Source organism: Chinchilla lanigera, unplaced genomic scaffold (genome assembly GCF_000276665.1).
Source record: "Chinchilla lanigera isolate Chin_1 unplaced genomic scaffold, ChiLan1.0 scaffold00013, whole genome shotgun sequence".
Taxonomy (NCBI): Eukaryota; Metazoa; Chordata; class Mammalia; order Rodentia; family Chinchillidae; genus Chinchilla; species Chinchilla lanigera.
This window is the reverse complement of record NW_004955414.1, coordinates 19,869,575-19,894,498: the sequence shown is the minus strand read 5'-3', so window position 1 is coordinate 19,894,498 and position 24,924 is coordinate 19,869,575. Positions and strand designations below refer to the sequence as shown.

Below are 24,924 nucleotides of genomic sequence, written 5' to 3'. Positions count from 1 at the left end.
AAGTTACAATGACATACTTAATTTCTGAAGAGCCAGGAGAACCCAAGCCCTCCTAACTTTAATGCCACATCACTTTACTTACTTTGCAATTTTCTCCTTGAGAAGTTTCCAGTCCCATAGGTCTGTGGGAGTAACATTCCACATATCATACTGAAGGATCTAAAAAATAAATTTTTGATGTCACTCTACAGCAATTTAAAACTATGACAAAGAACAAGTAACTGCTAACAAACTCTATCTTCTAGTCAACCGATGTAAACAACACAAGGTTCACAGAATTTCCTGAACAAACTTTGACATAGTCATTTTGAATCAGAAGCAGGCAAGTTGAACTGGTTGTGGTTTCCTCTTACCTGCATCCCTACTATATCTTCTCAGAGGGTCCACATGCTATCTACAAATCACAAAATCCTACCTCTCATGAAAGCGTGTTCATGAGACACATTCTTTCTATAATGAAAGTATTATTCTATCCTTATTTTCATTGCTTTGATCTGTTTACTTAGCTAAAAACATCTATTTTCAAACAACCACACATTAAATTTCTTAAATATCAGCCAAAATGCCAGAACTAAAATTTCACATGGAAGAAAATGACAATAATATAATAATGGCTGTATGGGGGCCAGGGATATACTCAGTGGCACAATGACTGCCTGACAAGCGTGAGGTCCTGAGTTCAATTCCTAGTACCAAAAGAGGGAAAAAAAAAAACAAAAACAAAAAATAATGGCTGTTTGGGAGGCAGAATTCTAAGATAGCTCCCTAGATTCCCAGTCCCTGGACCAGTGGCTATTTCTAATCTTTTACTTGAGAGTGGACAGGACCTGAGTAGGTAAGGGGCACCACTCCCAAGATTATAGCAAAGATAAAGGATTTCTACAGATATAATTAAGGTTGCAAATCAGTTAGTTCATTTTTATTTGGAAAAAAGGGAAGACCTGACTTACCAGATAAATGCCCTCAAGAGGAACTAAACTATACCCTTTGCAAAATGAGAGACTGTCTTTCCCACTGGCCTTGAAGAAGCAAGATGTCATAGGTCCTAAACTACAAGGACATGAATTAGGCCGACAACCAAGTGAGCTCGGACAAGGACCCAGAGCCTCAGAGACTGCCGCCTTAGGAAACCCACAGAAGAGGGCATAGCTAAGGCAACCCCGGATTCATGACTTCTGTAAACTTTAAGATAAGGAATGTAATGTTTTAATCCACTAAATCTAGCAACAGAAAACTAACACAGACAGCATTCCTCTTGTTTTAGTTATGACTAGTAATGACTACAAGGGATTAAAACAGACTACCCTTTTTATGTCCTTTTTACTTTAGAAGATACAGGTACTGAAGTTTCCTATGGCTAATGTAACAAATTACCACAAACTTGGTAGCTTAAAATAATAAAAATTCATTCTTTCATGCATCGGGAGGCCAAAAGCCCAAAATCAACATGCTTTGAGGGCCATGCTCCCTCCAGAGATTTTGTTCCTTGCCTCTTCTAGCTTATAAGGCAGTCAGCATCCTGGGCTTATGTAGCTATCACTCCAATCTCTGACTCTGTGGTCATGTTGGCTCCCCTTCTCTGTGTCTCTTGGAAGACAACTAACTGTTAGTGGATTTAGGGCCCACCTGAAAAATCTGGGATGATCACTTCATCTCAAGATCCTTAATTACATCTGCAAAGATCACTTTTGAACCAATAAAGGTAATATCCACAGGTTCCAGGAACCAGTATGTAGACATTTAAAGAATATGTCTAGGAGGTGGTAACCATTCATCATAAAGACATATAAAGAACATGTCACAGGAAGTGGTAACCATTCATCCAATTATAGGTACTCACAGGCAAAATGAAGTTTCATCAATATACTTACTCCTTTGCTTACTGGACAGCCTTCGTAGGTTTCATATGGGCCATGCTCCTTAGCTAGATCACAGCTGGCTTCCAAGGCTCCATAATAAATAGTCTCAAAGATTTGTTTATTTAATAACTGGGCCTCTGGACTCTCAAAAGGATATCTCATCAGGATAAAAGCATCTGCCAGCCCTTGTACCCCAATTCCAATGGGGCGATGGCGTTTATTTGATAAGTGTGCCTTTGTACCAAAAGATTTTAAGAAAAAGAGAAAATATCACGAACACAAGAAGTTAATTCTGCATTGACACATGTTATTTCTCTTTCACGTTTTTAAGACAGTATCTCATTACATAGCCCAGGTAGGCCTCAAACTCACAATCCTCCTACTTTAGCCTCCCAAGTACTGGGGTTAGGCATGCACGAACATGCCTAGCTCACAAATTAACTCTTTATCTCAGTCACCTCACACCATTTCAGTGATAACCACTTAAATTATGACTAGCAGAACAGGCAGTGATAGCTATACTCCTTCCATCTTAGATAGCAATTACTACCAACAAGCAGAAAAATCTATTCATACCTCTGGGACAGGGTAGTAGTTAATATCAATAATTTTGTTCAAATTTCGGACAATGACTTTAGTTACTTCTGCCAATTTCTTAAAGTCATATGTGTGTTCTGACGTGACATACATATTCAGGGCCAGGGAAGCCAAGTTACAAACTGCAACCTGAAATGCAAAAACAATTAGTCAAAAATCATACAACTTTAATTTCTCCTTGTAGGTTTCATATTGGCCATGTTCCTTGGCTAGATCACAGCTGGCTCCCAGGGCTCCATAATGAATAGTCTCAAAGATTTGCTTAATAACTGGGCCTCTGGACTCTCAAAAGGATATCTCACCAGGGTAAAAGCACCTGCCAGCCCTTGTACTGCAATTCCAAAGGGGTGATGGCATTTATTTGATAAATGTGCCTTTGTACCAAAAGATTTTAAGAAAAAGAGAAAATATCACTAAACACAAGAAGTTAACATTCTGCATTAAGGACATATGTTCTCTCTTTCATGTTTTTTAAAACAGTACCTCATTATACAGCCCAGGTAGGCCTCAAGCTCACAATTCTCCTGCTTCAGTCTCTCAAGTACTAGGGTTACAGGCTGATGTCACTCACCATAAGCTTCCAACACCCTTAGACACTATTTTGACTTCTCTCTTCATCATTCATCAGTACATTTCTAAATTCCTTGATTCTATCTCTTCAATGTGTAGTCACATGTGAGTTGTAACAGTGAAGTAGGTAAGATAAAGAATCATGAGTTGCACAGTACATTATTCTATTACCAGGCATACAACACTGTGCTATAATTATATTATGTACATCTCTCAGTATTCAGTGTATGTGCAATATTTAACATAGTAGTGACTAGCTACATAGAATATTTAATAAAAAATAAAATTTTAAAATCGGTTTAAAAATACTCATTTCAAGTGTTCAATAGCCACAAAATACAGAACATTTCTGTGGAAGCTCTTCCAAAATATAAGTCCACCTCATCTTCACTGATATTTTGATAAGCCCTTAACAACACAGGATCCAGATCTACAGATTTATCAAAAGCTCTTCAGGTGATTTCCCTTCTCTATCATAACTTCTTCAGGCAGGGATCGTATTTATCCTTATTATTTTTAGCACTAGCACCATACCTTGCATACATAAGTTCTTAACAATATTGAATGAACACATCTCTTGTCCATTTTGACTACTCTCCCAATCCAAGGTGCCAACTCCTCTCATACATAATACAACATGGTTTTCTAATCAGACTCCCTGATACTAATCAGACTCTATTAGAATTAGACCAGATTAGAATCAGATCAGATTCTAATCAGACTCCCTGATACTGTTAATATATACTTCATTCTATGATACAATTCTATGTCATTCTATATTACCCATTTTTATTTGAAAAAGGAAAAACTCCAAAATAACAACAGAGAAAAATAACAACACAAGAACAATAAAAATGGTACAGAATTTCAAAACAAGATGATAGGAAAATAAAAATGATTGTTTTATTACACATTGTTATCTTGAACGGAGTTGCTCAGATTACCAGATGTAAGAATGCAAGACTGATGAAACAATTAAAGAAAATAAAAAATAATAAAAAAAATTACAGGTACAGAGCTTCACTAAACAAGATGGTAGGAATTCAACAATGATCATTATATTACATATTATTGTCTTCAAATTAGTTGTTCAGATTACCAGATATAAGCATGCAAAATTGGACAAAAAAAATTTAAGCATTAACAGTTCCTTTCAATAAACCAATAGACATCAGCAATTATCCCAGCTATCCTTGTATAAACATTCATACTTTTTCTCCTTTCTTTTCTCCTTTTCTTCATCCCAGTTGTTCCTTCCCTTTGAGCAATTTTCCCCCTTTCACAATATCTACTGTATCTTTCTGGTTTTATTTACTCTGAGATTCTTACACTATGGAGACAATACAATGTTTACACATGTAAGAATGATTTATTTCACTTATGAGTATGGTCTCTAGTTGCTTCCATTTACCTATAAAAGCCTCCAGTTTACCTTTATGTGAGTAATACCTTTTTTATCCATTCCTCAGTTGATGGGTATTTGGGCTGCTTCCAACATTTAGCTATGACAAATTACACTGCTATAAACATGGGTGCACACATATCACTGTGGTATGATGCTTTTAGGTTCTCTGGAAAAATACCCAGAAAGGGAATACCTGGGTTAAGTGGGACCTTTAATCCCAGTTTTGTGAGGAATCTCCACAGTAATTTCCACAGTGGTTTCAACAGACTACACTCTCACCAGCAGTGGACAAGGGTTCCTTTTTCCCCACAGAGGTTTCATTTGCACCAGCAGTGGACAAGGGTTCCTTTCTCCCCACAGCAGTTTCAACAGTCTACACTCGCACCAGCAGTGGACAAGGGTTCCTTTCTCCCCACAGAACAAGGGTTCCTTTCTCCCTCTAGCATTTGTTATTGGTTGATTCCTTGATGGTAGCCATTCTTTCTGTGGTAAGATGGAATCTCAGCGTTGTTCTAATTTGCATTTCTTGAGTGACCAATGATGCTGAACATTTTTTCATATATTCATTTGCCATTTGTATTTCTCCATCTAATAAGCGCGTATTCATCTCAGATGCCCATTTTTGGATTGAGTCTTTGAATTTTGGGGGCGATGGTGGGAGGTGGGGTACAGTTGCTCCCCTTCCAGGCAGTTCATCAAAGCTCCAGTTTCCCCGGGGCTCAGCATAGCTCCCACAATGGTGTGGGGGGCGGGCCACAGCTCACCAAGGCTCTGCAGCTCCCTGGGGCTCCACACAGCTCCTGTGATGATGGGGGGAGGCGCGCGAGGTGCAGCTCCCACAGGCTTCCAAAGCTACCCGGTATCAGCGTTGCTTCTGCAACAGTAGGGGGCAGATGCAGTTCACCAAGGTTCCCTGGGGTTCAGTGTGGCTCCTGCGATGGTGTGCAGGGGTGGGGTGTGGCTCACTAAGGCTCCTGAAGCTGTCCAGGGCTCAGCGTAGCTCCTGTGATGGTGGTGGTGGTCAGGGGAGGCCATGGCTCACAAAGGCTCTCAAAGCTCCCCAGGACTCAGCCGGGCTCCTATGACTATGGTGGGGGCACAGCCCCCTGAGGTTCCTGAAGCTGCCCAAGGCTCAGTGTGTTTCCCGCAATGGGGCGCAAGGAGAGAGGGGTGGAGTGCAGCTCACTGATGCTCCTGAAGGTCCCTGGGGCTCAGTGTGGCTACCACAATGGCGGGGAGGGGCGCACACACGTTACTCATTTTCAAAATATAGTTTGAATCACACAAGTCTGATACACGCGAGAAGAAAAATACAGCAGAAAAAGAAGAAAGTACTATAGAATACAGATGAAAAATAATTTTTTTATTAGGTATATGTTTGCAATACCTAATTATATTCAAAATGATCTTGATCATTTTGGTGAGTCATTTTTAAACAGAATGTCAAGAAAGACTTCACTGAAAAGAAAAAGAAAGACTTCACTGAGAACATGGCATATGAGCAAGGAATTAAGGACCTTAGAAAGCAAGCTATATGGCTACCTAAAAGAAGAGCACTTTAATATTCAAGGAAAAGAGCAAAATTCCTGAGGCCAGAACATGCTTGACATGTTTCAAGGAACAGCAAAAATTAGTGGGCTGCAGCAGAGTGTGCAGAATGGAGAAAGTAACAGCAGATGAGGGGTGAGTACCGCGGGTAGAACCATGCAAGGCCTCTGGATGGGAAGCAATAACATATGGATACATGTTACCATGCGGTAAGTCTTTATTTTCTTATTTTAAAGAGGAAAAAAAGGATAAACAATGAAACCAAATTTCAAAACAAGTTAGTAGGACAGCCACAATAGTTCATATACCATATACTGTATTCTTCATAGTAGTTAATCAGAGTACAAGACATAGGCATGCGGCCTTTGGGCCAGCCCCTAGCCGTGCAGGTGCCTGGGAGGCTGGCAGTCAGCACCCAGGAAGCCACGCAGTGGGGAGCACTGGCCTTTGGGCCGGACCCTAGCCACACAGGTGCCCGGGAGGCGGGCAGTTGGCGCCCAGGAAGCCGCGCGGCGGCCACACCAACCACCACCATGCAGTTGAGAACTATCATGGCACAGGGAAGCAATGACACAATTGGCTTGCAACGCGCCAGCCATGGAGGCCCGCCAGGGGACATGTGTGAATCATCCCAACATGGAGAAACCCCTGGGAATACATGCCACACAATGGGTTGCTCTTGCTCCTGCCGTTGAGAACCAGAAAGGTCCAGAGTCAGCAGAGGAGCAGCTGCTGAACAAGGACTCAGAGAACAAGAGAATACAGGCTATGCCCAAAGACTCAGAGGTCTAGTTGACTGGGGTCAGGAGAGCTGTTCAAAAGCTGGAAACCAGGAGGACCTTGTGCAATACCTGGGGAGACCCCCTGGAAGCCATTCTTTCCCTGACAGTACAGGCTGTGGTGGAGCTCCAGAGAAGTCTGCAGCAGGATTCCTGCTGACTGTGCTGACAGTTGGGGAGAGGACACTAAGTGGTTGCGGGGTCCCAATGCGCTGGGAGGCTGGAGAGAAAAAGCTACAAAAAATGGTTTTCACCCCCGATGGCTCACTTGAGATGTTAGTAAGAACTGCCTCCTCAGTATTCTATAGCCATGATGAGGAAGAGGCCAAGGAGAGAAAACAAAGAGACCAAGAAAAAACAGCTGCTTTTTGCTGCAGCACTAAGAGAAACAGACCCTAAGTCTGATTCTCGGGGCCCCAAGAAGAACTTGATGATTGCATTCATCTGCTACCGCTGTTAAAAGCCAGGCCACCTCAAGAGGAACTGCCCTAAGAAGTCCCCTGGGCCATGTCCTGAATGCAAAGGTGACCACTGGAGATCAGTCTGCTCTCTGAAGCAGAGGCCCCAGAGCTCAGACCCATTCTACCAGTTAGTCTAACAGGAATGAGGGGGCCCAGGGCATACTCTGCCTTCTCCCTCTGGCCAGACTGTCATCTCCGTGGAGCCCCAGGTAATCATGACTATAGAGGAAAAAGAAAACAGCCTGTTGCTAGACACAGGTGCAAGTCTCTCGGTCGTTCTTTTCAATCCTGGCCTGCCTTCCAGCCGTCACACCTCAGTGAAAGGAGTCACTGGTGAGGAGGTAATACACTATTTTTCTCAACCATTAGGCTGTAACTACTTGTTAGGTCTTTCTTGCCTATCTCTGTCTCCCTGAGAAACCACTTTGAAGATACCATCATGTATTACAGCAGCCACTGATATTTTCCTACTAATCTGTCCATAACTCTGTAATGTTTGTATTATTCCTATGCTATTTCATAAATGGACGTACGTTTATTACTATGCGTTTCCTACAACAACCATTGAGAATAGTCAATGAATATTCAACTGGTCAGTCATGTATAGCTCTATTTATTTTCTTTAGAAACCACTTTGAAGATACCAAAGTATAGTACAACAACCACTAATAATAACCTACCACTTTTGTCTGTAGCTCACTATTGTCTGTTTGTTTTCCTGAGAAACTATCTTGTAGATAACAATATGTAAAACCACAATTGATCATTTCCTATCACTTTGTCTGTAATTCGGTAAGCCCCCCTATTACTATGTTATACTTCTTTTACTCTTCAAAATAAAAAAAAAAACATAGGCATGATATTGTGTCTAAACAATATTAGCATAAAATATTCTTTTCAAGAATTAAGAGACACTAACTGTATAACTATCTTAACTATCTTGTGTACACTTTTTTTTTCTTTTTCCCTTTCTTCCTTTCCCCTTTCCCCCATCACAGTTTCTCTTTTCTTTTGAACACTTTTTTCCCAGTTCACAGTACCTATTGTACTCTTTGGAGCTTATTTATTTGCTCAGTTTCTCTCACTGGTGACACAATATGATGTTTACACATGCTGATTTACTTCACTTGAGTATGGTTTCAAATTGCATCCATTTACTTATAAAGTCTCCAGTTTATCCTTCTTTATGGCTCCATAGTACTCCATTACATAAAAAAACCACATATTTTTATTCATTCTTCAGTTGATAGGCATCAAGGTTGTCTGCAAGATTTGGCTCTTATGCATTGTTCTGCTATAAACATGCGTGCACATATATCACTGTGTTATGATGCTTTTAATTCTTCTGGGCAGACACCAAGAAGGGGAATACCTGGTTTGAATGGAACCATTAATCCCAGTTTTTTAAGGAATCTCTCCACTGATTTCCACAGTGGTTTCAACAGACTACACTCATACCAGCAGTGGACAAGGGTTCCTTTTTCCCCACAGACCCTTCAGCATTTGTTGTTGGTTGATTTCTTGATGAAAGCCATTCTTTGTGATGACATTGAATCTCAGTGTTTTTCTAATTTGCATTTCTTGAATGACCAATGTTGAATATTTTTTCACATATTTATTTTTCATTTCTATTTCTTCATCTAAGAAGTGTGTATTAATATCAGATGCCCATTGTCAGATTAGGTCTTTGAATTTTGGGGGTCTCATTTTTTTCAGTTCTTTGGTTTTTTTTTTTTTTTTTTTTTTTGGTACTGGGAATCAAACTCACAACCTCACACTTACCAGGCAGGTGCTGTGCAGCTGAGCTATACCCCCCAGCCCTTCTTTCAGTTCTTTATATGTTCTAGACAGAGGTCCTTTGCAGTACAACTGGCTATAATTTTTTCCCCACTCTGTGGGGTTTTTTTTTCACTATTTTGGAGCTTTCTTTTGTTGTGCAAAAGCTTTTTAATAAGGTGATATCCCATTTTGCTGTTTTTTGTAATATTTCTCTTGCAGTCTGGGTTTTCTTCATAGTCCCTACCTACACCTATGTCTTTGAGACTTTTGCCTATCTTCTCTTCCAGTAAATTTAGTGTTTATATTTTAATATTTAGATCTTTGTTCCATTCTAACTTTAGTTTATTGCATGGTGACGGACATGGGTCTAGTTTTAGTCTTAAGCATGTGGAGAGCCAATTTTTCCAGCATCATTTATTAGAGACTATCTTTCCTCCAGTGAACATGTTTGGCCTCTGTGTCAAAGATAAGGTGGCTAAGTCTGTTTGGGGATATATCTGAGTCTTCTATTCTGTTCCACTGATCCTGACTATATTTTTGCCAATACCACGTTGATTTTATCAAAGTAGCTTTGTAGTATAATTTCAGTTCTAGGATTGTGATGTCGCTTGAACTGCTTCTGTTACCCAGAATTGCTTCGGCTATTCTAGGTTTTTCTGTTTCCAAATGAACTTTAGAAATGTTTTCTCTAGATCTGTGAGGTATGTTAATGGTATTTTGATTGGGATTGCATTAAATCTGTATAGGAGTTTTGGGAATATGGCCATTTTCACTGTGCTGGCTCTTCCTATCGAAGAACAAGGTATATCTTTCCATTTTCTGATATCCTCTTCAATAACCTTTTTTAGGGTACTGTAATTTTCACTGTACACATCTTTTATATCCTTTGTTAGATTGATTCCTAAGTATTTCATTTTTTTGGATGTTGTTGTAAAGAGTGTACTTTCCCTAATTTCTCTGTGAGTTTGCTGCTTGTGTACAAGAATGACTTTGACTTTTGAGCGTTGACTTTGCATTCCACTACACTACTGAATTTGAGTATTAAATCTACAAGTTTTTGTGGAGTTATTGGGGTCTTCTATGTAGAGTATCATGTTATCTGCAAATAATAATTTAACGTCTTCCTATCTTTATTCCTTTTGTTTTTTCCTCTTGTCTAATTGATCTGGCTAATGTTTCCACAACTGTTGAACAGAGCAGTGAGAGTGGAAATCTTTGTCTTGTTCTTGATTTTAGAGTGAAAGCTTTCAGTTTCTGACCATTTAATATGATATTAGCTGTTAGTCTGTCATAGATGGCTTTTATAAGATTGAGGTTGAAACTGTCTATTCCAATTTTCTGTAGGGTTATCATGAATGGGTGTTGTCAAATCCTTTTTCTGTCATCTATTTACATGATCATGTAATTTTTGTCTTTGGTTCTGTTATTATGTTGTATTACATTTATTAATTTGTGTATGTTGAACCATCCTTACATCCCTGGTCTGAATCCTACGAGATCATTACATATAATCTTTTGATGATTTGTTGTATTCTGTTTGCCAGTATCTTATTAAGGATTTTTGCATCATTGTTCATTAGGGAGACTGGCCTGTAGTTTTCTTTCTTGGCTGGGTTCTTCTCTCAATTTGGAGTCAGGGTAATACTGGCTTCCAGGAATGATTTTGGAAGTATTGCTTCCTTTTCAATTTCTTTAAAGAGTTTCAGCATTAGTGGCTTTAGTTCTTCTTTAAATTTCTTATAGAATTCAACAGTGAATCCATCAGGGCCTGGGCTTTTCTTTGTTGGTAAATTTTTAATTACATTTTCAATTTCATTGGCTGATATTGGTTTAGAATTTTTTATGACTTCTTGATTTAGTTTTGGAAATTCGATTGTGTCTAGGAGTATAAAAAAAAAAAAAAATGCCAAGTCGGCCATGGTGGCAGATGTACTCAGGAGGCTGAGGCAGGAGGATCACTGCAAGTTCAAGACCAGCCTGAGCTACAAAGTGAGCTCACGGCTAGTCTGAACTACATAGCAACACCCTGTCTCAAAAAAAAAAAAAAAGGTTCTCATAGTAAATACTGATGATCTCCTGGATTTCTGTGTGATCTATAATGACTTCCTCCTTTTCATTCCTTATTGTTTGAATTTCTGTTTTTTTCTTCCTCTGGTTTACCTATTTTATTTATTCTTTGAAAGGACCAATTTTTCAATTCATTTTATTATTATCTTAATCTCCACTCAGTAATTTATACCCTTATCTTCATAATTTCCTCCCTTGTATGAGCTTTGGGTTTGATTTGTTCTTTTTCTAGAAGTCTGAGGCTGAACATTAGGTTGTTTATTTGAACTCATTCTGTTTACTTGATATGTGAGTTCACTATAAATTTCCCTTGTAGGACTGCTTTCATCGCATCCCATAAGTGTCAGTATGTAGTATCAGCATTATCATTTAATTGTATGTACTGTTTAATTTCACCTTTAATTTCCTCTGTGACCTGTTAATTATTCAGAAAGGTGTTGTTTAATTTCCATGTGTAGTTTTTGTGATTTCCTTTGTCATTGATTTCCAGTTTCACTGTGCTATGGTCAGACAGAACGCATGGGACGATTTCAATTCCTCTACATTTACTTAAACATGTTTATTCAGCTAATATATGGTCTATTTTGGAGAACATCCCATGTGCAGTTGAGAAGAATGTGTATTCTGATAATCTGGGGTGGAACACTCTCTAGACATCTACCAAGTACATCTGTTCACAGGCTTCATTTAATTCTAATATTTCTTTGTTGATTTTTTTGTCTAGTTGATCTATTTGTTTTGTTTTTTTTTTTTTGGTTTTTTTTTTTTGGTTTTTCTCCGGTACCGGGAACCGAACTCACGACCTTGCGCTTGCCAGGCAGGCGCTTTGTCGCTGAGCTAAATCCCCAGCCCCTAGTTGATCTATTTGTGAGAGTGGGGTATTAAGGTCCCCCACTACAATTGTGTTAGTGCTTACTTGGTTTTTTGGTGGGGTTTTTTTTTTGGTTTGTTTGGTTTGGTTTTGGTTTTTCATGTCTGTTAATATTTGTTTTACGTGGTTGGGTGAACCTGTTTGCTGCATAAATATTTATGATTGCTATCTCTTCTTCTTGGAGCTTTCCCTTAACAAGTATGCAGTGATCTTCTTTGTCTCTTTTGGTCAGTTTTGGCTTAAAGTTTGCTTTGTCTGCAAACAGAACAGCTACCCCTGCTTTTTTCTGGGTTCTTGTGGCATGGAAAATTGTTTCCCATCCTTTGACTTTTAGTCTATCATTTCTTTTTGGGTTAAATGTATTTCTTGAATATAGCATATTGTTGGATCTTGCTTCTGATCCATTCTACCAGTCTGTTTCTTTTGATTGGTGAGTTGACAGCATTTACATTAATGGTTTTAACTGGTATGTATTGGCTTTTCTTTTACATGTTGTTTTTCTGTTGTTTGTTCTCTGTCTTCCTCCTCAGTTTAATTGCTTGCCCTGCCTGGTCACTTCTTTCTTTTGGTGTTCATGTGTTCGTGGTCTTCATTATCTCTCTCTAATATTTTCTTCAGACAGACAGTAGAGCTAGTTGGGTGGTCATAAATTTCTTCAGTTTTTCTTTGTCATGGAACTATCTTGTTTCTCCTTCAATTTGAAAGACAGACATCAACCTGAGTTGAAGACTGTTTTCCTTTAGGGCATGAAATACCTTCCTCCAAGCTCTCCTTGATTTAAGGGTTTGTATTGAGAAGTCTGCTATGATTCTGATGGGCTTTCCTCTATACATGATATGTTTCTTTTCTCTAGCTGCTTTTAATACTCTGTTCTTGGGCTGAATTGCTGGAATCTTGATTATTATATGCCTTAGTGTAAATTTATTTTGGCTGTGGCTATTTGGAGTTCTGTATGCTTCAGGTATTTGTATGTCAAATTCTTGATCCTTGTTTGGGAAATTTTCTGCCATTATTTGTGAAGAGGTTTTTAATGGCATTTACACTGTCTCCAGTTTTCTCACTGATTTCAATCAATCTTATGTAGTTCTTTGCATGGTCTCTTGCAATTTTAAAGATATCTTTCTTTTCCTGGTCACTAGTTGAGTTCCTGTTTTCTAGATCTGATATTCTGTCCTTGCCTTCATTCTATCTGCTGCATATACTTTCAATAGAGTTTCGAATCTCCTGCCATTTCTGTTTGGAATTCCTTCAATGATTCTATTTCTTGTCTATGTTTGGCAGTAATGACTTACATCATCTTCCTGAGCTCCACTATTTGTTTATCTGTAGTTGCTTTAATGTCTTTTAATAGTCATTTCTTTTTCCACCTTAGAGATTATTTTTTCTATGCCCTCTTCCATTTGTTTTTTCCACTTCTGCTGCTATCATTTCTGTAAGTTCTATTTCTTGGCTTTCAATTTTCTCTATCTCTTTGTTTTCTGGACTTGTTCTGGATGGACTGGTGACTAGGACTGCATTTTGGATTTTCCTCTTGTCTTTTTCTATTTTCCATTCTATTTTGTTTTCTGTGATGATGCTTTTAGATTTCTAATGGTAGATATAGTCTTATCACTGATGTCCAGGGTTTCCTAGGAGGTATCTGTTCCTCAGGATGTATCCTCTAGCCTACATCACTATAACCTCTCTCATCAGCACTGCAGTACTCCTTTTATCAGCCTACTGTATTCCTCTTGCCAGCAAGCCATTCTGGGGCAATGGAAGAAGTGCAGAACATAATCACACACTCTTCTGGCTGACACCACTGTCCCGGGGACAGTGGAGGGCAGGGCACAGGTTCACACTCTGCTCACTGGCACTGTCATTCCAGGGCAATGGAGGAAGGCTGGAGTGTGGACTTACACTTCACATACCAGCATTATCATCCTGGGGCAATGGAAGAAGCCCAGAGTGCAGACTCACATTCCACTTGCAGGCATCACCATCCCAGGAACAATGGAGGAGGGGCAAAGAGCAGGTTCATACCCTGCTTGCCAGTGTTGCCATCCCAGGGCCATGGAGAAAGCACAGAGCATAGATACACTCTCTTGCCAACATCCCCACCCTGGGGACAATGGAGTAAGGGTGGAGTGCGGACTTACACTCCACTTGCCAGCACCAGCACCGCTGTCCTGGGGCAATGGAGGAAGCACACAGCGTAGACTCACACTCCACTTGCAGGCACAGCTACCCCAGGAATACTGGAGGAAGGGCGGAATGCAGACTCACACTCCACTCACTGGCACCGCCATCCCAGGGCAAGGGAGGAAGTGCAGAGCACAGATTCACACTCTACTTGCCAGTATCGCCATAACTGGGGATAAGGGAGGAAGGGCAGAATGTGACCTCACATTCCATTTGCCAGCATAATCGTCCAGGGACAATGGAGGAAGCAAACAGCATAGATACACACTCAACTTGCAGGCACTGCTGTCCCACACACAATAGAAGAAGGGCAGAACACAGGTTCACACTCTACTTTCCAGTATCACTATCCTGGGGATAAGGGAAGAAGGGCAGTGTGCAGCCTCACACTCCATTTGCCAGCATAACTGTCCAAGGACAATGGAGGAAGCACACAGCATAGATACACATTCTATTTGCAGCCACTGCCATCCCACACACAAGAGAGGAAGGGCAGAACACAGGTTCATGCTCTACTTGCCAGCATTGCTGTCTCAGGGACAATGGAGGAAGGGTGGAGTGTGGACTCACACTCCACTTGTCAGCACCGCCATCCCAGGGCAATGGAAGAAGTGCACAGCATAGATACACACTCTACTTGCAGGCACCACTATTCCAGGGACGATGGAGGAAGGGCAGAGTGTGGACTTACACTCCACATGCCAGTGCCACCATCCTGAGGCACCATGTGTTAAGTCTTGAAAACATGCTAAGTGAAAGAAGCCCAACACAGAAGGCCACATACTATATAATGTCACTTATATGGAATATCCACAATAGGCAAAGCTAGAGACAGAAAACAAATTAATGGTTGTCAGTAGCTAGAGGAAACGAATAAGGAGTACTAATAGGCACAGGATCTCAACATCAAGACTGATGAAAATGTTCTAAAATTAGATAATATCTGCATAGTCCTGTCAATTTAGGGAAAACACTGAATTTTGGTTTTTTGAGACAGTGTCTCACTTTGTAGTGCAGGCTAGCTTCAAACTCAGACAGCCTCCTGCCTCAGCCTCCCGAGTGCTGAGATTACAGGTGTGCACCACCACATCTGACTCTGAATTGTACACTTTAAAAGGGTGAGTTTTACAGTACATGTACTATAGCTCAAAGAATTCTGTATGGACTGGCAAGCCAAAGCGAAGTTTTCTGCAGTTTTCTGTAATCTATTTTACATAACTGTTACTTGAGTATATCTTAGTTTCTTCCAACTAAATAAGGAGGTTTTCAGAGGGCAGCAACTAAAAATATTCTTCATGTTCCCAAGGCATTTAGTACTCAATAAATTTTACATTAAACTGTAGCCTTATCAGTGTTTAATTCAACGTTCATTTAACTCTGACTTTTCATTTGCTTTTTTTTTTTGAGGTTCTAGAATTGCGGATTGTTCCTTCCTAATTTCCATCCACCTACTGCAACTTCTATCCTCTTCTCATACCAAGACACTGTAGTCTAGACCCAAAGTCAAGAGCAATCCTCTTCATCTTAGTATTTTGATGTTATTTTCCTCTCAGGAATACTCAAGGACATACATGTCATCTACTACCATTTATTTTCTTTCCTCCACCAACACCATCTCTCCATATATCAAACCTTCATCTTTTTGCTCCATGAAAACAAATTTCACAAGTCCCAAAAACTAATCCTGTTGCACATACGTATATACTTTAATCTGAATGAGCATCCTAGCCCATTTGTGTTTTTCTTATATACTGCTGGGGTTTTTTTTTCAAGTAAATAGTATGTATCACAATGGTGTGGGTATAAAAAAAAAAACCCAACAGTCTTTTTTACATGGCTTAGACCAAAAAATATTAACAGGCACAAATCACACTTCTCCTTTCCTTTGTAATCTATTTTAGCACTCTTTTGTTTACAACAAACTTACAAAAATGTCCTCTACCCACTTCAAGTGAAAGCTAGTGAGGGATTCACAAGCAAAAACTGCCCAAGAATTTTCTCTCTATACACCATGCAGAAAGTTTTTCTACCTACCTCATCTTTGCTGGTATATTCTACTATCTCTGTGCACAGGTTGCTGCATTTGATTGTTCCCAGGTTCTGTTGGTTGCTCTTCCGATTGCAGGAATCTTTGTAGAGCATGTACGGGGTACCCGTCTCTGTCTGGGACTCAATGATGGCATACCAAAGTTGCTGAGCTTTTACAACTTTGCGAACACGACCTTGTTTCTCATAACTGAAAGATAAAGCTAATACTATTTTAATATTTATTCCCAGAAAACTCTTTATTATAGACAATTTGAAGAGACACAGAAATGTAAAATTATGTACATTTTACTACAGGACATAAGGAACATGATATTCGTTTTACTCTGGCTAAAGTCACAGTGAGAAATTAGGCAGCTTCCAATCCTTTCAAATGACCCCCATTACACCAAATCAATCATACCTTTTATAATAAAAAAAGGAAAAAAGAACAACAGTCAAATCTCTCAATATTGTGCTAATTTTAATACACCCTTAACATGTGTCCTACTCACTTATGATTATCACACAATATAAAGCATAACTTATAGAAAGTATTACAGAAAGACACTTTGCTAGTCTGCCTTAACTTTTATAATTTAAAAATCCAATCACGGGGGCTGGGGATTTAGCTCAGCGGCAAAGCACCTGCCTGGCAAGCGCAAGGTCGTGAGTTCGGTTCCCGGTACTGGAGAAAAACCAAAAAAAAAAAAAAAAAGATAAAAATCCAATCACTTACTTATATACCCCGAAGTTTTTCGTTGTTGTTATTTTTTGACACAGGATCTTGCTACATATAGTCCAGGCTGGCCTTGAACTCACTATGTAGCCCAGGCTTGCCTTGAACTTAAACTTAAGGTGATCCTCCTGAGTACTAGGATTACAGGTGTGTACCACCACACCTGGCCCCAATGTTTTAAAAAAGATGACAAAAACCACTTTTAGTGAAGAGTCAGAAGATAAATCTGATCAAAATTAATTCACTAATCACATTTTCTCCTAGATATTGCCAAAGATTCCTAGAAACAGGCTGATAACTTAAAGATGGTTAATATTTGGATCCCCCAAATAAGAAAAATCATTAAAATATTTATTACTTTGATGTTTTTCTCATACCTTTCATATAACTTCTCAAATTCCTCTCCCCAAACCTCATCCAGACCAGGACACTCATTTGGACACATCAAAGACCAGTCCTACAAAAGGAAATACAGTACCACCCATAAGAAACTGGGAATAACCAACCATAGTCCCTCTGAGACGCTATAAGATGGCTTTCATAGGTGCTCTTGAAAATTTGCTCTAAGACTAAACATTTTAGGCTTGAGGACAAAACTCTAGTTCTACCTATTTGTACATAATCTTTTAGTCATTTAGGTCAGGCAGTTTCTACTTTAGAAAACAGAAATGCAGGAAAATAGATGCGGCATCTCTTAACTTGTTCAGAATGCCTTCTGTGGAATCTAGTGGAATTCACACATAGGTGAGTTCTTTCTAAACATGACTTAACATGACTTATTAGTAACTCCCATACATCAGGTTGCTACTACTAACTGGTACCAATTTCTCTCACCTGATTAGTCTCCACTCGTTTCATGAAGAGATCTGGAATCCAAAGGGCAAAGAAAAGATCCCTGGCACGCTGCTCTTCCTTTCCTGTGTTCTTCTTTAAATCGAGAAACTCAAAGATGTCTAAATGCCAAGGCTCCAGGTAAATAGCAAATGCCCCAGGACGCTAATGGTAAAAAAAAAAAAAAAAAAAAAAAAATCATCATTCTTTTCAGGATCAGAATGAAACAAAGAAACTTCATATTTTCAAAGCACTTTTATAATACCTCCTTTGATCTCACTATAATTATTAAGTAAAACAATTCAAATAAAAGTACTATAAAATGTAAAGTAGTTATATTTTTCTGACAACTCTAGGAATAAAAACAGAACAACTGGCCAGACATGGGAGCATATGCTCTAATTCAAGCTACTTAAGAAAGTGAGGCAGGAGGATTACAAATCAGAGGCCAGTCTGGGCAACATAGCAAGACCCTCCTCAAAAATAAAAACATAAAAAGAACTGGAGATGTAGGTCAGTGGTAGAGCACTTGCTAGGATGTACAAGGCCCTCGGTCAATCCCTAGTACAGAAAAAAAAAAAAAAAAAAGCTGATATAAAGAAAATGTAGAATAAAAAAATTTGAGTAACTTGTCCAAGGGGACAGAGCAAACTTGCAGTCTCCTCTTCAGCTGTGGGAAAGATCACTTTCTATCACATGACGTGTGCATAGAAAAACTGCTTTACCCCTGACAATATGATTTGTGCTCTTATCAAAAGAAGTCAAGGGGCTAGGGATTTAGCTCAGCGGCAAAGCGCCTGCCTGGCAAGCACAAGGTCGTGAGTTCAGTTCCCGGTACCAGAGAAAAACCAAAAAAAAAAAAAAAAAGAAGTCAAAAGGTGATGACATCACCGAAGTCCATCAGAGACAGATGATGAATGTGGCTACAAATTCCTGAGGCAGACTTGCTCCCAACTATCCTACTGACAACACTGAATAAACAACTCAATTCTCTCAACCCTACTTTCCTTCAATAGGGTTTTTGTTGTACCAGTTCTTTTTTTTTCCTTTTAAAGAAAAGCCTACAACAAAGACAAACTATAACCGTTCATAACTTGACAAATTTGCAAATAAGTTGACATGTAAAAAGTTGAACAGATCAGTGGCTGCTGGAGGCAGAGATAAACTATGTGTGGGTGAGAATGATGGGGTGACTGAATGCAAAGATGTGTTATGGTTTATATCTAAAATGTCCCCAAACATCTTGTGCTCCAAAGTAGAGACTGGTAGGAAAGGGCAAGTCACTGGAGGTGTGACCTGGAAGGGTGTATTCTTATCTATCACTTGTCCGATTTCACTCTGCTTCCTGGTGAGTGGTACTCCTCCAGTACATCCTTCCACCATGCCATTTTCTCCCTTGGATCTGGTCGGCCAAGAACTGAAAGCTCTAAAAACATGAGCCAAGATAAACCTTTCCTCCTTAAAGATGGAGGTATCAGATATCTTGTTCCAATGTCCAGAAAGTAATAATACAGAGAACATGAGCAAACATTTTAGGATAAGGGAAGCATTCTATATCTTCATGAGCATGGTAATTACTCGAATGTATACATACATTTGTCAAAACTCATCAAACTGTGTAAATAAAGATTGTGTACTTTAAAAAGGAAGTTTATGCCGGATGTGGTGGCGCACACCTGCAATCCCAGCACTCAGGAGGCTGAGGCAGGAGGATCGTTATAAGTTCGAGACCCATCTGGGCTACAAAGTGAGCTCAAGGCCAGCCTGAACTGCATAGCAAGACCCAGTCTCTAAATAAGACACACACACACAAAAAAAAAGAAAAAAGTAAGTTTATACCTTGTTAAAAACTGAGTTTTAAAAGTAGAAAAAAAAAAAAAAAAAACTGTTAGAAAATATACATAACTGAGGCCAGGCATGGTGGTGCATGCCTGTAATCCCAGCACGGGGGAGGCTGAAGCAGGAGGGTGGGTCATTGCAAGTTCAAGACCAGCCTGAGCTACAAAGTGAGCTCAAGGCCAGCCTGAACTGCATAGTGAGAACTTGTCTCAGAAAGAAAAAAAAAAGAGAAACTATACATAATTAAACCATTTTATTATAAGCATACATAAGATTTTTAATTCTGATTTCCAGTACTTTCAAATAACAGACCATACCTTGTTTCCACCTTGATCAACATATCGAGCTGTGTTGTTATACACTCTCAGCATTGGTACAAGGCCATTAGAATTGCCATTGGTCTGAAAGAAAGGTCCAAAGTAAAGACATTCTGCAGGAGACAGAGAGGACTCAGCAAGAAAAATAATAAAATGTCCCAAAAGTGAATAAATTACTCTTTCCTAGCCTTTCATCAAAAAGGGTGCCTAAGTTCTAGATAGCAATGTGTGAAGTTTTACCTGCTCTTCATTTCTACATCTACTATGAAAACGTAGTGTCCAACATAAAATCAACAAAATGTCATTGAAGAAATTACAACTATCTAATATTATTTCATGGCATCCACAATTTACAATGTGATATAAGAATTTTAAGTCAAAAGAATCCAAAATCATGGTATCTAAATTTATCTCTACAACCCTCTAAAAGTCATTAATAAAAGTATAAAGGTATACTTTGGGGAGAGTAGCAGTACGAAACATTACTACAGTATCTTTTTCCCAAAAGAATTAAAGGTACCTTACAATAAGAATCATACAAAATGGTTATATTGAGGCAGTAAATATAGTAAATGGAGATTCTCGGCAGTAAACAGATTACATAATGAGGCTAAGAAAACAAGGACCCTTATGGCTAGAAGATACCTCAGCAAATTCTTTAAATCACCCTTCTAATCCCAAGGTAACCCTTTAAACATTCTAGAAAGACATGACTAATAGCTCATTATGGTATGTACACAAGTTCTACATACAGCAGAATACCTCCAAAACACTAAATAAAATAATTTCCTTCTGGAAGTTTATTCCATAGGGTTCAACAGATGCTTTACACTACAAATGAGGAAACAAACCCAGAGATATAAAGTAACTTAACACAGGTCATGTAATTAGTAGTAGTGGAGACAGGATTTAAATCTAATTCTCATTCCACATCATTATCTTGATTCCCAATGAACAGTGAACTAGCACAGGGCTAGAGCGTATTTCATGAAGTGCCAATGTTTAAAGCTTAAATCCTGATTCTATCTACCACATATAAAGGGACTGATTTCTGAAAGAAACAACTTCTTACACCTCGGTTTCATTTGTAAAATGAAAACACTGGTGCCCAGACTCACAAGATTATAGTAAGAAATAAAATTCCTGAGCTAGGCATGGTTGCACAGGCCTGTAATCCCAGCACTTGGGAGGCGGAGGCAGCAGGATTGCTTCGAGTTTGAGATCAGCCTGGGCTACAAGAGAGCTCATGGCCAGCCTGAACTGCACAGCAAGACCCTATCTCAAAAACACAAAAAAAAAAAAAAAAAAAGAAAGTTCCTAGCATGTGGCTGTAATGGTAGCTGTATCAAAAAACATAACAGACTTAGCTAGCACCTGGTAGACTATCCATAAATTACAGCTGTTATTATTACTGGTAAAATAAATCAGAGTTATAAAATCTGAGGTAAAAATATTCTAGAGACCATCTGGCATAAGCTAAACCTCTAATAAGATAGATGAAAAATAAAACCAAAATGAAACGACTCACTCCAACGCACAGGCAGCTAGTAATTAATAGAGATCACGTCTTCCAACTACTCACATTATAAAACTAAGTTGCTTTTGGATATCTGTCTTAAATCTCATATGACAGAAGCTTACCCCAGCTATGTAGCTGCCAGTAGCCCGAATACAACTCACAGCGACACCAATTCCCCCAGCAGATTTAGAAATCAATGCACACTGCTTCAGAGTGTCATAGATGCCTTCAATGCTGTCATCTTTCATACTCAGAAGGAAACAGCTAGAGGGGGAAAAGTAACAACTCAGAGCTAAGAAATGAAGCACAGTCACAAAAATGATTATGTAACCCCAAAATAGTAAGTCTGGTTCTGAAGTATTTTTTATAAGTGTCTCTAGAAGTGACACAATGATTGACCAGTCTTCTAGACAATTCTTAAAGTTTTGCTTTTCCACATAATTTTTTTTTCTTTTTTTTTGAGACAGGGTCTTGCTATGTATATAGTTCAGGCTGGCCTTGAATTCACTATGTAACCCAGGCTGGCCTCAAATTCTCAGCAATCCCCTTGCTGATCAGCCTTCTAAGTGCTAGGACTGCAGGCATGCACCACCACACCTGTCTCTTCCACATAATTTTTAGAAGCAGCATGCTAGAATTATCCTGAATCTGTAGATTAATGTTCTTTGGTCAAGATTTAGATTATTCTCCCTGAAGTCCTTTTTTGTTGTATTTATTCTTAGGTCTCCAGTAATATTATAAATCGCATGTTTTAAAACTTAACTTTCCAACTGCTAAAGCATAAAATCTCAACTATTTTTTTCATGATGCTGGGGATCAAACCTTGTGCTTGCTGGGCAAGTGCTCTACTATTGATCTATATGCTAAGCCCCTCAACTAATTAACTTATATTAAACTTTTATCTACGTATTTTGCTAAAATTGTTTTAATTCTAATAATTGGTAGCTGCTCTTGAGTTTCCTACGTAAAAATACCCATCTGTGAATTACTAGGTTTTGTTCTCTCATTTCTAATTTTTTCCTTATAAGGTACAATCAAAATATCAAGTGAATGTTTAAATTTTTAAAAATTTACTACAATAAAAGACACATTGCCACTAATCTCCCTCAAAATACTTGCTTTCACTTCAAATACACTATTGCATCATTCTTTCCACTTTCTGAAGCAGTTCTAGAAGTCCTCTTTGTAGTGTCTTTACAAGTTTGATCAAACATACAGTGAAGGCTCCTGGCAATGCCATCCAACATAAAGGCAGGCTCATAAAAACATGATGCGTCCTCATCCACCTATTTAGCAGAGCTGGCACCATGTAACTTCTGGCTTTTCCCTAAATCAAAACGACTGTGAAAGAAAGATAACATTTTGAATCAATTCAGGATGTCAAGACAGCCATGACAGCACAACTAACTGAAGACACTCATGAAAGAGGACTTCCAGAACTACTTCAGAAAGTGGCAAGAACAATGGGATAAGCATGTTCAAAGTAAGGGGGAGTATTCTGAGACAGGGGTTAATGGCAACTTGTCTTTTATGTTATAAAATAAAATTTACAAAGTTTTAAATATTCACTGTGTTTTTTGAACACATCTCTATTGCTTCTCACCCTTTTTGCTAAGATCAAGTGCAAATACATTTCATACAATGCTGGCTCAAGCTCCTACTACTACGATGAAAATAGAAGTGATAAATTTAAGTTTCAGTGGATATCTTTTGCCACATCAGAAAGTTATTTTCTGTATCTGCTTTGCTAAAGTATTCTATTATGAAAGGGGATTAAATATATAAATGTTAATACCATGAATTACATTAATATTTTTTACTGTTGGCATATCCTTGAATTCCTGGAAAAAAACCAACTTGCTAATAGCATATTTTATTTTTTTACATATTACCAGGCTCTGTGAGTATTCTCTTTCTCAACAAATGGCATCACCATTTATCTTTTAGTATTCTCATAAACCAGGAACTACATTCAAACCGGGCATGTTTGTACGGTGATCGCTTACATTGTGGGAGTTACGTTCCAAAGACCCTTGCAATAGGTGAAAGTCCGTGAAGTAGCAGTGTTTATTATTTATATATATTTATTATTATCATTTATAATTCTTTTAATTATTTATATTATATATTATATAACATTATAATTTATATATTATATATTATATGTTTTAATATATATTATATAATATTTATTATATATTTTATTATATTATATATTTGTATATGTTTTAAGGCTTTATAAACCCTTCCCACACTCCTATAAACCTTTCCCACTCTATTATTAACCATTCCCACACTCTTGTAAACAGTTCATATGCTTTTAAACACTTTCTACACTCTTAAACCTACATAATTTTAACATGTAAAATTCAATATGGATACTCGCCAGTGAAGTATACTACAACTTGTATGATGAAGATCATGAATTATGTAGCTGTGCAGTACTGATTGTGATGAAGGTGATGACGGTGAGATGAATATACTACACAGCCAAAAAGAGCATTACAGCTCTTCTAAAGGCACCACTTCATCAGGTACTTCATCATGTGGTGCAGTACCTTCACACTAGACCATAACTGATCTCTTCTTCTAATATAGTTATGGGGAGTTGCTGGCACTGTTTCTTCTTCTGAGTGACAAGGTTTTTATAAACTAACATGCCACTCTCGATTCTATTTACAAAGTGCAATGAATGAAGCATCTGGGGGTCCCATTCTTCAACCACTCACTGAAGTTCTTTGACCATTCTGACCATGGTTGCAACACAATCAAGTGTTAGGCCAACCTCCTCCTCTTCTCCAACCCATAGTTCATCTTGTTCCTCATTCTCTCCTTCTCTTGCTGACTTCGTCATCTCCATCAGGTCTTCATCTGTCAATGGCTGTGAGTGGACACTGATCAGGTTATTCATGTCGTCAGGAATCATACCATTGAAGCCATCTCCTCTCAGTAGTAATCCCAGCTTCCCAGCCTTAGCTACTGAAGAGTGATAGACTTCATCAGGAGAGAATCCCTTGTAATCATGAACCACTTCTGGTCACAAATTTTTCCGGCTGGCATTTACTGTTTCGCTCTTCATCTCCTTTATGGCCATCTGAATATTTAGGAGACACACGATGCAATATTGTAATCACATCAGAATATCTTGCTGGATACCAACACCATCCAGATATTCTCCTTCCTGCAGTCATTTATCCACAGGGCCAATGCAGACGTCACTCTCACAATGGCCTTATTGTAGGAAGTAACCACCTTCTTTGCAGTCTTGTTAAAAGTCATTGTTACTGGGCATGGTGGTGCACGCCTATAATCCCAGCACTTGGGAGACTGAGGTGGGAAGATCACCATGAGTTCAAACACATGCACACACAAAACCCCGGGCCTTGTCGTGCTAAGCACACACTTTACCACAGGTCTATACTTCCAGGTCCAACTTTTAAACAGCTTTATTGAAGTATAATTCACATACAATTCCCTATTTAAATATTATTCAATGACTTAGAATATTCTGAGTTGTGCAACCACCAAAACAATTTT

At 38.7% G+C, this 24,924-nt stretch overlaps 1 protein-coding gene across 1 annotated transcript in view; it reads right to left on the bottom strand.

Annotated features, from left to right (window-relative positions):
- Rrm1 (ribonucleotide reductase M1) overlaps positions 1-24,924 on the bottom strand; it is a 54,357-nt gene that overhangs the window by 10,381 nt on the left and 19,052 nt on the right. The window contains exons 8-15 of the mRNA XM_005380041.2: positions 21,510-21,651; positions 19,869-19,952; positions 17,716-17,877; positions 17,259-17,338; positions 16,152-16,353; positions 2,436-2,585; positions 1,872-2,093; positions 83-159 (exon numbers count right to left, since the gene is read on the bottom strand). Coding sequence (XP_005380098.1) covers positions 83-159; positions 1,872-2,093; positions 2,436-2,585; positions 16,152-16,353; positions 17,259-17,338; positions 17,716-17,877; positions 19,869-19,952; positions 21,510-21,651 — 1,119 coding nt within the window. The remainder of the gene's footprint in view (positions 1-82; positions 160-1,871; positions 2,094-2,435; positions 2,586-16,151; positions 16,354-17,258; positions 17,339-17,715; positions 17,878-19,868; positions 19,953-21,509; positions 21,652-24,924) is intronic.